Source organism: Pempheris klunzingeri, chromosome 10 (genome assembly GCF_042242105.1).
Source record: "Pempheris klunzingeri isolate RE-2024b chromosome 10, fPemKlu1.hap1, whole genome shotgun sequence".
NCBI lineage: Eukaryota > Metazoa > Chordata > Actinopteri > Acropomatiformes > Pempheridae > Pempheris > Pempheris klunzingeri.
Genome location: NC_092021.1, coordinates 19654489 through 19667916, shown reverse-complemented (window position 1 = coordinate 19667916; position 13428 = coordinate 19654489). Strand labels below are relative to the sequence as shown.

At 39.8% G+C, this 13428-nt stretch overlaps 2 protein-coding genes across 3 annotated transcripts; one reads left to right on the top strand and one right to left on the bottom strand.

Annotated features, from left to right (window-relative positions):
- Positions 1 to 534: 534 nt before the first annotated feature.
- On the bottom strand, positions 535 to 4230 carry LOC139208752 (cell surface glycoprotein CD200 receptor 1). Of its 2 annotated transcripts, none has more exons than XM_070838488.1 (7): positions 4083 to 4230; positions 3086 to 3145; positions 2040 to 2345; positions 1609 to 1872; positions 1296 to 1401; positions 1156 to 1198; positions 535 to 1065 (listed from the first exon to the last, which is right to left on the bottom strand). In XM_070838488.1, the coding sequence occupies exons 1-7, from the start codon at positions 4153 to 4155 to the stop codon at positions 976 to 978; spliced, it is 942 nt and encodes a 313-aa protein (XP_070694589.1). In that variant the 5' UTR covers positions 4156 to 4230; the 3' UTR covers positions 535 to 975. The 2 variants fall into 2 exon arrangements, with proteins under 2 accessions (XP_070694589.1, XP_070694591.1); XM_070838490.1 differs by having other exon boundaries at positions 1296 to 1398.
- A 2734-nt stretch (positions 4231 to 6964) lies between these two features.
- Positions 6965 to 12923, top strand: cfap91 (cilia and flagella associated protein 91). The gene is made up of 17 exons (XM_070838403.1): positions 6965 to 7052; positions 7165 to 7241; positions 8130 to 8287; positions 8438 to 8518; positions 8698 to 8754; positions 8852 to 9030; positions 9225 to 9402; positions 10053 to 10210; positions 10324 to 10494; positions 10613 to 10752; positions 10834 to 10935; positions 11027 to 11098; positions 11187 to 11333; positions 11408 to 11629; positions 11781 to 11929; positions 12018 to 12109; positions 12222 to 12923. The coding sequence occupies exons 1-17, from the start codon at positions 6965 to 6967 to the stop codon at positions 12422 to 12424; spliced, it is 2274 nt and encodes a 757-aa protein (XP_070694504.1). The 3' UTR covers positions 12425 to 12923.
- The last annotated feature ends 505 nt before the right edge of the window (positions 12924 to 13428 follow it).

Below are 13428 nucleotides of genomic sequence, written 5' to 3'. Positions count from 1 at the left end.
TGTTGTTGATATAAGTGTGCATTGTTATTAGCATTGGTCAGACATCTTAACTAACATGTACTGTGGTACAGGTCTTGATCATGATACTGAATGATGGATGTCCCAGTCTCCACCGGTAGATGGCAGAACAGTCCCTCTTTCCAGTTTTGGTTTCCAAACTCTGATCAGTTTCCTCAGAATGGGGCTTACACTCATTACAACAGTTTTAAACCAAATTCCAGAGCTCATTTATTTAGATGGTCCAGTGATGATAATCATCACATAGGTGACAAAAGGTCTTTCTGCTGCATGTCTGCAAAGGGTGTAAAAGTCATCTCTACACTTCATCTTTTTAAATATTAACCTCATTATAAAACCATAAAATGCAAACAACAGACTGCTTTTCTCACGTTGCATCACACAATGGTCACTACTGACATATTACATAATATTGTCCACTTTAAGGTAATTTTGTCACTAAATTACACCTGTGTTCTCGGCTTCTTCTCAATTTTTACTGGGTTTACTTCAGCAAGAATCTATAAAGAGGTGAGCAATTATTTACAGTTTATTTATAAATATGTGCGATAGTAATCGTCTTCATCATCATCATCATACAATTGCACCCCATGTATTTTCATGACACAATCAAAAGTATGTTAGTTCTGCGGTCTTGGAGTGCTGGGTCCGGATGACGGCAGTATCCTGTCCAATGCAGCAGTTCACTGCATTTGTAGGTATTATTAATGTTCTCCATTACACCCACACACAAAATGGTGGGTTGCACATTAGGTACATCCCCTGTTCCATCAGTCTGGAGTCTGTAAGGACAGAATCAAACTGAGAGACTTTCCTCTCTTACCGAAAGTCTTACATCTCAATCTCCCCTCTCTTTACTATCTCACCGTTTCTCAGTTTCACAGCCTTCACAGCCGTTTCTCATAAGAAGCCATGTGCATGTAAGTGTGTGTGTCTGTGTGATGCATGTGCAGGATTTTATGTGAACAAATCTGCAGATGAGTTATAGATAGAGTTCACACGTTGAACATAGCTGGCATAGGGCTCCACTTCCTCCACATCTTCTATCTGAAAAAAACAGAGAGGTGTCATGAACCATACATAACAATGTGAAACACACAAAACTATAAACTGCAGAGTTACAGAAAGATTAACTACCGGTGTAGATTTGGACAGTGAGGTGTCGGACTGCTGGCATCGCCTGGCAAGAGGAGGATACACAAATCAACTCAGTGACTCGACAAAAAAGCTTGCAAAAAGTTGCCGTAATTCCTTTTTCATTAAATGAAAATTCTTACCCCAACATTATTAGTTTCTTTGGTGTAAAAATTAAAAATACAACCAAAAGCAAAATTGCTGAGATTGCTGCAACAATAAGGATGTACAGCCAAGGACCATTACCTGCTGTGAGAGTGAATATTATAGGTTTGTTAAAAATCAGCTGGACATTATAGCAACACATTATCTATTTGCATCAAGGTTCCAAGGTTGTAATTACCACTATAGTGCAAAACACCAGTTGTTTATCCCCCAAAAAACATTTTAAAAATCCACACTAAACCCAGAGTTTAAATCTTTTCCCTTGTGCTATCCACTCTGCAAAATACTAACCTTTTTCAGGTTGTGGTACTAAGATATTTTCCTTGTTCCAGTACGGATGCCTGATAACACAACTCAGGTTTTCTGTGTCCATTCCCTCGTGGAGCTCCAGACGAATTTCTACTGTAAAAAATCCATGTGAAACTCTTTCCACAGGGGATGAGTTTGCCATGTGACTCCACCTGATGTTGGCAGCAGGTTTTCCTCCTTCAGCTTTGCACACTGCCACAGTCTTGTTGTCCTTATGTTCTATCCAGCTTGATATACTGGGAGGAACTGAGCCAGGGAAGACAAAGTAGCAGAAATGAGACTCACCAAATACTTCAGTTTGTCTGAAGTGTGTAACCATCCAAGCATTTATTTTTCACATTTACTTTTTTTTTTTTTTTTTTTACAATTTTGCTGTGTGGAACCATTTATCCTTCTGAGTTGAAAAGTCCTACCTATGATATCCACATTGGTCTCATAAGATTCGAGTCCTCCGATGTAAACTGATTCACACTTATAGACCCCCACGTCAGCATCTGAGAAGTTTGGGATGTGCAGGTACGACTGAGCGCTGGATGTGTTTCGGAGTGTCTTGCCATCAGAACAGGAGTCTTCACTTTGACCTTCATTGCTAAAAGATATCCTACACTGTTTGTATTTCAACTTTATATTCCAGATAACAAACATGGTCTCATTCCATGTTTTATCGCTGCAATCCAGTTTAGCATCATGGCCCATCTTGAAGGATGAATTTCTGACAACTGAAATAAAAAGGAAGGAATAGTGACATTATATTTGCTCATTCATTCTTTTCATTCTGTAATAAAGCAATAAGATGCATGACCCAATATACACACATAAAACATGCAAAACCTTTAGAAAGAAACAGATTCAATTCTGCATGAAGACATAAAATAAAACTGAAACAAGATAAAATAAAACAAACAGATATAACTTGAAACATGAGGTATGAAACAGGATAAAATCACAGTTATATTATGAATCATATAGTTTTATATTTATCACTGACAGTAAGGCATCCTCATAAATAATAACAGTAGGTAGTATTTGTCCAATGACCAAATCTTCATAGCACATTATTTTTCATTAAACATAGTTTAAAATGAAAATGGTTCAATTGAATTTGAAATAAACTGAAATCATGTAAACTATGATCTTTCAAAACACAATGCAAGGCTAATACACTCTACACCGATTTTCAAAGTGGGCAAGCATATGGTAGAGTGTCTAAATATTTCATTATTACATTCATAAATAAGCCATATAAAGCAGTGACAGAAATGGCTTAATTCAAAACATTGTTTCAATTCTATCAATTAATTTTGAAGTAAACAACAACATCCTGAAATAAGGAATTGTGAGAAAATGAGGGATAGAAATGTATGTTGTGGTCAGCTTCCTATACCTTCACCAGTCTTATTCAATACTTTGGACTTTATTCTGCAAATATCCACAGAGACAAAGGGGAAAATGGGTTTACCATAAACAGCAGGAGAATGTGAAGAAGTGTTGTAGTTCACAGAGGTGTTTAGATTAGTTCCTGAGAAAGATGGAGGTGGACGTTAGGAAAAAGTTAGTAAAACATGACATTTTAGTCAGAAAACTGTTGTTAATGATTCATTCTGAGGCAGTCAAGGTTCAATCTGTTGTGCATTATTTAGTTTAGTTAGTTAGTAATTTAGTAGTGAAGAGAAATACAATTAAAACTGATCTGACATGACCAACGGTTAAACCACAGACAGTTGTGTGCTGTTGGAGAAAATAGTTTGTTGAGCTTTTGTGAAACAAAAAAAAAAACATAGCTGGAGTAAGAAAATCACTGTCAATGAAGCCTAAACATGTAAAAGAGGCACATGTTATTATCACAACCCTCTGACAACTTATTTAGCTACACTGTAGAAGGGGCTCACAACATTGTTATTGCTAAGAAATGAATTTGAAAATTCAGGTTTCATTGGGTTTCATTTATTACGAAGTGTCATGAGGGTCTGAGATTTGTTTACCTCGAAACAACAAGTCAGAAACCAAAACCACACATCTCAAACAGCGGTCTCCCACCCACCTTTCAGAGACCCCACAGTGGAGAAAAGCTGCGTCATCAAGTTACCCTGATCTGAAATCATAATTTCCACTGCAGAAACATGTGGCAGCCTGCTGCTTGTTCATTCAGAAAAAATGGGGCAACCTTCTCATGCATCTGTTATAGAACATTTTCCTCCCTTGTCAGCTTCTCTATGGCCCCACCTCCGTACTTGTTCTTTCCACTACCTGTCTTCAATATGAATCACGTAAATGTAAGTGAGTTTACAGTTCACTCCTCCAAATATCACCAACATGTCACAGATTATACAGTAATCAACTATATTGTTATCTCTGCATGATCTTGATCATCATCTTTGTGGAGATTTTGTGCACCTTTAAAAAACATGTTTGCATTTAAAAAGTACTGAAACCAGATGCGAATAAAGTGTTCAAACCTGGATCCTGGCTCCATGCTTTAGACAAGAAGGCGATAATCGCGGCATAAATCCAGATCACGTCCCTCATCATCACCAGATGTTCTCAGGCTCCTCTGTAAACTGGCTACCAAGTCTAGTTTTTAACCAGATCCTCACTCCTATGCGATGTCTACAGTGCATGGGCTATAATGCCATTCACACTAGTCTGGCTATTTTACTTTCTTTTTCTTTGCCCCAATAAGATCAAGTAAGATTGAGTAAAGCAGGTTCTCCACCCCATCAAGACAAGCTGAAAATCCTTTACACCCCGCATGTTAAAGAAATATAAACGACATGTGACCAACAAATCCCTCCCTCCTTTTTTCTCTTCCCCATCTCCAAACCGCTTTCCACTCAAACATCTGCCTTTTTCTCCCACACAGGATGACGTCTGATAAGTCAAGACACCAGTTTCCTTTCTTGCAGGTCACATGATCATCCTCTGCCAAAGCAGCACATATGAACACTCCAAGCTAGACAGCATTCCACACACATTAGACACACTGTCTTTAGGTTTTATCATTCAAAAGTCCTGCGCTGTTGAGCTGTACAGCCTTATATGTAGAGGTGTTTCTAATATTTAGTCTGTCCTTATTTATATAAACAGTGTGGACAAATTAACAGAAACACTTTTCACCATGGCACAATAGTAATATAGTGCCATACAATAGTGGCCAACAGCGACACAAAAAAATATACGGCCTCCAAACTTACCATACAGTTGAAAGAGCACCTCTATAAAACAATTATAATCTTCATGGAAGCAGGATTTGCTGCAGGGTTGTTGTACTAGACTGCCCTAATTCTAACAAGGTTGTCGATTACGAAACTGGCACTATGTGTAAGTATTATAGATTACATAAGAAATACTCAATGCTGAGTGAGTGCAACTTGACACATGTGCTTGCTTGTGGTCTCATATCTGCAGATGTAGGAAAGAACATCTTGCCATTTAAGGGCGAGACATTGCAGAGCTGCTTACATGCACCGTTCATGAAGTGTTAATGTGGGTGCAGACATTATTACTGACTCCATTGCCAGTCTGCAGATCAGAAATGAACTGACAGTGCCTTTATCACTGGTATGTGGTTATGATCTGTATGCTTTATGCGGACTTTGTGGTTCATAAGCACGTCTTGCATTGAGATACTGTGATATTGACTGTTCCAGATAAGATCAGATAGGGTGAATGAACACTTTTGCAGTGCACACTCACTCTGCCTGTGTATGCTAAGGAAAAACTGAAAACATATGTGCACATCCTGGCAGAATCTACAGCTTATGGTTTTAGGATTTCAAAAGCAGTACTGACACTGATGTGAGGAAGTAATATTTGCAGTAACATACGCTCAAACAAAGCACAAGGCCCTTCTCCTTTTTCTGAGATCTAATATTAGACCGTGTTTATTTAACATAATAGGCAGGAGAAGTTCAGCTGACTGTGAGCTGGCACACTTGGTACAAAGGAACTGGCTTTGACACAGAATTGCAAAACCTTCCAGCTGTGAAGTAATGTTGCTTTGGTCAGCTGTGTTCCTCAAATCCAAAATAAAAGTTTCAAGTTTATAGGGTAGGAACTGCAAGGAGGACAAAAATTCTCTCTGTGCTATAAACTGTTTCCCTTTGATAACACCAACTTCCTGTTTATGTCAAAATCAACCTTTTTGGCTACCCAAAAGATATGCTCTGAAGGGTAAAGAAAAAAAAAAGATGTATGAGGTGAAACAATGATTTTCCCTTCTGAAACTTATAATAAGAGACAGAAAACATACAGTGATCTTGTACGTAGTGGATCAATGATTTTAAGCCCTCTTTTAGTGAATTAGTCAAAATAAATTAAATGTTCTTTTATCATTTGAACAGACGCCTGATTAGTACTTCAATTTAGTATGACATCTTTCTAGATAAACAAGGGAACACATTATTCTCTACCCTGGTCTAACTGTGAAACCCACACATTCCAAAATTGTATTTAGTTGATAGATTTTGGGTTACTATACTCAAATATAATGAATCCCCAAAAATAGTGATCACTAGATGTAGAAATATAGCATGTCATATCCTGACCCTTTCTTTTATTACTCTAGAATATAACTATAGTACAATTACTTCATAATATGAAGTATATCATCTCTAAATGGTAAGAGGAGGAACCTTACATTTGTATTTGTATATATATTCATCTTACATTTTTTCACCTTACATTTGCACCTCTTGCACTATTAAGTGCCTTATATCTATACTACCTAAATTAGCTTATAGTGAGAGTTTTTTGTCCTTTTGTATTTGTACATTTGGTTCTTTTTCTTGGTCTTCAGAGAAGATTTCCTGGATGTAAGTGCAGTTGTGTGGGTGACACGTGAAAGCTGCACTCCCACCAGTTCCCGGCTTTTGCTTCAGAGCCTAATTCATACAGATAAAGCAAAGCATATTTTGTGCCTTAATCGATAGATCTATTTAGTTTGATACGGAGAACGGATTTAAATACTACGATACCCATGAGCCTCAGCGACCGTTACCATGGAGAAGAAGTCAGCCTGTGCGAAGAGGCCTTGTCACAGCAGTTGGAAACAGAAGAAAATATATTTTAATATATAGATTTTTAGAATAGATAGGTTTGCGTTTTTCCCCACACAGACTTATTTTTCAATAAAAGAACATATTTTCTAACGCAGTTCCCCCGTTGAGTGCAAACGTTCATGTCACTGCCAACATGGACGGAGAGGACGACCGAAACAACCCCTCCAGGTTGGAACAGTCAGTTTACCGTCTCCACGGTTACACGGCTACATAGCAGCAGAAGTCGTTGATCCCGATAAATTCATGGAGGAAAAAACACGGTTTTCTGTAGAAATAAGAAAATGAGCGCATCTATCACTCGCACAGTTCCAAAGAACACTGATGCAAGTAAATTTGTCAGAGGGGAGCGGGCTTATGACTACCTGTATGGTAAGTAAACTTCAATAAACGCCAACTGTTGCAAGCTAACTACCAGTTGACACCTTGCTAGCTCACTGGCAGTATGCTAACAAAGCTTGCTAACTGGACTGATGTGCCACAGATCCAGTTTACACCGTGTCATCGGAGGTCGACCATGCCAGGTCCAGCCTCAAGGCCTACACCTCTAAGGACCGAGTGGTAAGTTGAGTCATTGTTTGCCATGAAGCAAAGTAAGATAGTTCCCTTGTCAGAGCACAAGAGACGTACAAGGAAATTTACTTAAAATTATAAAGGACATATATGACACAAATACACTATAAACTTAAATACAATATACACAGCCGTCCATACATACAAATATACATATACACACACACACACACACACACACACACACATATATATATATACATATATATATATGGGTGTGGATTGATTACATTGAGATATTGCCATAAATATGTAAATAAAATGTCAATAAATACAGTTTCACACTGTGGATTGTGTGGAGTAAAGTGATTAAAGTGTGTAATGTGACCGATTGGTCAAAGTATTGGTTGTGTTGCTTCCAAAGTAATTTTACTATAAGTGAACAAGTACCGAGTCAAAGGCAACAGTCATATTATGTTGGGTTAAACTGTAATATTATTTATACACAGATGTGTTAAAAATGGCAAAGTTTTGTCTTAAATTGTATACATATGGTACATAGGTTAATGCATCTATAAACTTTACCCATAGTTTTATATCCAGAATAGTGCTGACTCATTTTTTCAAGCTGACAAATACCTGTATTAGATAATAGCAGTATTGTAAGTTAGTACTGCAATACTTTATTGTTTAACTTAAACTAAATTAATATATTTTCTTCTACACTTTGAACACTGAGCATAATTCGTAAGCAAACCATAATTTACTCAACTTCTGTTTACTTCTCCCATGCCAGACTCAAGTTGTTCCCTGAAGTGCCCTATGGCCAGTGGCCTATATTGTTTCTCATTTGTTTCTGCTTACATGTGAGAAAGCAAAGACGTGGACTAAAAGTGAAATGCATTTACTGACAGTATCTCTCTCTGCCTTTATCAGAGGAAAGTGCCTGAGTTTGGGTCTATGTTCAGTAACCTGCCCCACCACCCACGCTATTCTATTCAGCTGGACCCTGTGGACCCAGTACCGGCCTCTGTTGATCGACGCTGGCGAGGCCACACGGAACAGCGCAGAGAGGCACTGCAGCAGCTGGCCGGGTAACATGAACGGACGCTATTATTATGAGCAGCAGAAATTACTGAGATGTATTGATTCAAGATTAACTCTGTTACTCATTACAGTGTAAACTGCGTCCCCTGACATATTTACTAGTTTGTGGTTGTGATTTTTGATTACCCTCTTGACAGGGTTATTCCAAATGCTCAGTCATGGCTGAAAATGGAGGCGTGCCATGTGACCGGAGCTGATCACTGGAAATACTTTAAACGGTTTGATTAGCCAGCCTACACTATGAAGCTGAAAATGTGGTGTGAATTGTGCATTTAGTTCACTGTGCAGCAGTTACCTCTACCTCTGCCTGATACAAAACAATAACTGCCGTACTCCCCCAGTTTCTACATTAAATATTGACACAGTCTCTGGTGTGGTTTTCCATTCTGTTTTTTAGCCCTCTGATTCCCTTTGCACAGCAGATTCCCCCAGATGTGGTATTTGGTTTGCTGAAGTAAGTTCAACAGGTTCCTTGCGTTTCTTAAAATCCCAGCAATTTTTGCTGTATCTTTTTCTGGTGGATAGTGCATCCTCCCTTTTTGTCTCCTCAGAGAAGACTTTGCATCCACTAGTGGAACGAATGCTGAGCGACAGCACACCCACTACACCGTGGGAGTCCAGACAGACTACAGGGAAAGTGAAACACAAACAGACCCATATAGCCCTGAGTATGTGGTTGAACCTGGGACGACTCCGTCAGAGCTCCTGCAACTCGCAGCTTTGACTTGGGGTACATCATCTGCTGATCAGATCTTCACCACTTACAGATGATGTATAATTACCTTGTTAAAACCATACATCGCGTGTCTTCCTACTGGTGCTCTCAACTGAATAGTCTATATGTACTTCTTATATCTTTTGTCTTATCAATGCCTCTCCTCACCTCTATAAATCCAAACCCTCTCCAATGACAATTCCCCACAGGTCGTGGTCTGCCTGCAGGCCTAGCAGAAGTGGAGATGATAGAACGGGCACGTGCCAAACGAGCTTGGGAGGCCACCTTCCCTCCTTTGGATGACCTAAGTCAGCTGGACAAAAGGAGACGTATGATGGAAGAGATGGAGGCCAAAGAGTGGGCTTTCAGAGAAGGAGAAATCCAAAAGTGAGTGATGCTTCATCTGAGTTACTATTATTTAACTTTGTATCCCTAAACGGAAAAGACATAAATACAGAGGCAAATCACTACTTTCCTAAAATGAAGTGTTTGGTACAGATTTAAGCCACTTGTTAGCATACACTGTTGGTCTTGGCCATTTTAGTATCATATCTTAAGCTTTTTGCCATCACAAATGACCTGCAGCAAATCATAAAGTTTTTTGATACCACCACTCAAAGTTTAAAAATAAATAATACTCATACTGGCTATAAAGTAGTTCATCTCACTGTCTCAGCTGCACCGATCCTGCTTTGGATCATTCTCATCAGTTTAGTTTACTGGGAACTCATTGTCAGTGTTCTGGTGCTCATAGCTTGTTTTCACTGCCCCCAAGTGGACAAGAAATTGGAGGTTTAAGCAAAGTGAGTATATGCTGACACGTGGAGTTGAACAAAGTTGTAAAGGCGGTTACTCTACTTAAAATGCCACAAATACATAGTAATTAGTAGTAATATATGTCTAACCATGAACAGTATGGAGGACATATCCTGTTCTTTGCTCATTAAGTAATCTTGATGAACCTCTCCCTTGATGCTGCGACTGTCTTTGCCATGCAAAACCAGCCCTTCTGCAATGCTCTTTATTTCTGCAACCAGGTTGCAAGAGGCTCGTCTTGCTGTGCTGAAAGACCTTTTGAAGCAGAGAGATAAAGCCCAGAAAGAAGTCACAAGCAAGCGACTGAACCAGATATATTCTAAGCACCAAAAAGACAAGGAGACCAAGCTACATAAGATTCACAATGACTTCCTCAGGTGTAAGACAACCGCTGCCTCTGCTCTAACACAATCATCTGATCATAAATGTATCATTCAAGGATTTGTTTCACTCCTTCTCATCTATCTGTTCTTTTTAATTGTTGTGTTGTAGCACTGAGAAAACTGGAAGCAAAGAGGAGAAATGTCGAGGGGAAGCTCGAGCGACATGGCAAAGACCATACAGATTCTCAGAGATATGCCCCACGGACGCTCAGTGACACATTCAACAACAGGAACACCTGCCACAATGAGTTAAAAACCCACTACTTAGACACATATGAAGGTCTGAATCGAAATCTTTTGGACAAATTGAATGTACCAAGTAATTTCCATGATTGCACCTCAGAGACAACACTGTCCTTTTATTGCTTAGGTAACTTTTAGCTTTTTGTCAATCGTAGGCTTGCAAGAGTTAGAGGCAGGACTCTCAGCCTCAGTCCTCAAGCCACAGATGAAAAGACCCAAACCCAAAGTCAGCACCACCAAGACTGTGATCAAACCCCCTTTGAGCAGAGCGGAACAACTGGTGAATAAATACCAGGTACTGCAGACAGAATTATGTCCATTAAGCACATCGCCATAAATTCCAAATACACGTGGCTCAACAATTATGGCTCACCAGGTCCTGAGGGAAGAGGAGAGAGAAAGGTTGCTGCGGTTTCTTCTCAAGAGGCAAAAGCCTGCTCCACGTCCTGTCACTCCGAGAGTGGAGGAGCCGCCAGAGGTCAGCTGATATCCCTGACTGTAATTGCTACTGACTTTATTTATCCGACATGTATTTGAGCAGACATTTTAAATAAATATGTCTCTTATAGGGAGATGAGGAGATAGAGATCGCAGTCATCCACTTGCAGAAACTCCTGAGAGGAAGAAGTGTCCAGTTCAGGGTCTGAATATGTCTGCATGCAGACATTTTTGCATGTGTTTCAAGGTGTAAGGACATCTCTATTAATGTCTGTCTGTGTTGTGGTACAGATGTTTAAGGGCAAGGAAAACAATCTAGCGCTCATCAAAGAACTGCAGTCTGTCCACGCCCTGCAGAGGGAGGAGCAGGAGCTACAGAAAGCTGACAAAAAGCTTGTGATGACCCTGAAAAAGCAGAGAGACAAACAAACACACAAGGTGAAACACACACACACTTACAAAATTTTACAAACTCCGAACAATCTCATCACTCCGTCTCTCTCCACGCTCAGACCTCTCAAGAGGAGGCGCCTCAGGCCAGAGTGGTTGGAACAGAGCTTGAACACGTGTTCGACACTTTGTCCAAGGAGCTGATTCATCTTCAGGAGGAGCGCAGGATCCATGCCTTCACACTATTGGCTGAGAGAGACCGTCGCCTACGAGAGGCTGAGGAGAGCGGGAGGAGACAGGTGGAGGAGCGCAGACGCAAAGAAGAAGATGAGATCTTCAGACAGGTGTGTAGTTTTTTTAACTAAAGGATAGGTGTGCAAAGAAGATAGTTACAAGAATAATGTATATGTGTGCATATGTGGTGCACATGTTTTAATGCTTAGCATGTGTGTGTGTGTGTGTGTGTGTGTGTGTGTCCTTAACACTGTGTCACAGGTGGTGCAGGTGCACCAGGAAACTGTGGATTTGTACTTGGAGGACATAATCTTAGAGACGTTGGAGCAGACAGCTGACCAGCAGGCCAGAGAGGAGATCCACAGGAGGGCAAAGGAGGTCAATGACATCGCTTATGCCATGGAGGAAAGGTATTGATAACTCAGCATGTCTGCTGATGCTTTGTATTTACAAATCCAAGAATAACAAACCAAATCATTTGTATGTGTCTGTGAGTAGCCGGGACAATCTTCAGTCGGAGGAGATTGTGTCAGAGCTGGTGTACAGTTTCCTGATCCCAGAGGTCAAGAGGTTCAGTGTCAGACAAAAAGGTTTGATTTTCTTCTTTATTCACTCATTATTATCATAGCATTCAATACCTAAATTGTAGTGTTGCAGTTGCAGGTGTTTTGCTCACTGTTCTAACCCTGTGATCTCTCTCAGTGCACCAGAGACAGCACAGACACTTGGAGGCAGCTCGGAGAATCATTGAGGGGACCGCAGAGCGTTCTGGGGTCCTTCCTAGTGTTCAGGCTGCCTCACAGTCGACATCTCCCGGAGAAAAAGCCTCCAACCGAGTCCTCGAGGAGATGATCAACCAAGTGGAGCAGGAGGAGGGAAAGGAGACAGTCAGTCAAACTGAGTAAAGAGTGGACTGAAAATATAAATAGTGTGCTGGGATGCAGTCTGATGTCTAAATTGTTATTCATTCATGTTATTAAAGTATATGCTTCATAATCGTCATTGTGGGTTTATAGATTCATTATGGCCTAATTATCAGGTTAATGATAAGCTCCATTTCTGTCTGGGGAATTCAGAGGCCTCAACTTCAAGATGTCTATCATTTTAATGTGCAAACACATCACCGTTGTGATACATCCCCTTGTACTTCTTTGCTCTTCTTCTTCCTCTGAATCAGTTTCTGGATAAAAACATGTATGGCTGAATCACTCCTACATTCCTATAATAGTAATGAACTTCTGCCATTACTGTTAGTGGGCAGCAACAAAACTGGGAAAAAAAAGTGTCTGTGTTTGATGATGAGTCAATATTCTGTGTTGCAATACATTTTAACTTAAGAGGTGAATTTCTCTTTTAGTTTCTTTAGTTTGTGTTTTTTTTTTATTTGTTTTTGTTTCATATTATAAAGGGACAATATGATCAGAAATCCTTTGGGTTTCTCAACAAACTGATGATGGAAACGTTTTAATCATGGTTAAAATAAAAAAGGAACATTTCCACATCTTTACAGTGGAGGTGAATACTTATTTTGCATTTATTTTTTTGTCATTTTGTTTTTTGTGTCACTCACACATTTATCACATTTTCAAGCAGACATATTACATCAAATTATGTGCAATATTAAATACTCAGGTATGCCTTAGTTGAGTCTTCAGCAAACACTCCTTTTTGGCCACTCCCGGCACCGGTACCGCATGAATGGACGCGCAACAAAATAGAAACTGCTGCTGGTGTTTTGTAAACTATTGTTGGCCACAGTTAATATTCCTGCAACAACGGAAGCACACAGACACGAGACTACAGCACACAGTACAAACTATTATAGGAAGCCACCTGGAAAACTAGCAGAGGCACGAAATGAGGAGTTAGCGCGACAAAAAAAAAACACAACACACATAATAATCTTCAC

Coding starts and splice junctions, on each gene's coding strand:
- LOC139208752 (XM_070838488.1), bottom strand. CDS start 4,155: ATGATGAGGGACGTGATCTGGATTTATGCCGCGATTATCGCCTTCTTG. Junction 1,873..2,039: donor GACCAATGTGGATATCATAG/GTAGGACTTTTC, acceptor TCCCTGGCTCAG/TTCCTCCCAGTATATCAAGC. Junction 1,199..1,295: donor AAGAAACTAATAATGTTGGG/GTAAGAATTTTC, acceptor TCCTCTTGCCAG/GCGATGCCAGCAGTCCGACA.
- cfap91 (XM_070838403.1), top strand. CDS start 6,965: ATGAGCGCATCTATCACTCGCACAGTTCCAAAGAACACTGATGCAAGT. Junction 9,031..9,224: donor ACTCGCAGCTTTGACTTGGG/GTACATCATCTG, acceptor AATTCCCCACAG/GTCGTGGTCTGCCTGCAGGC. Junction 10,753..10,833: donor AACTGGTGAATAAATACCAG/GTACTGCAGACA, acceptor ATGGCTCACCAG/GTCCTGAGGGAAGAGGAGAG.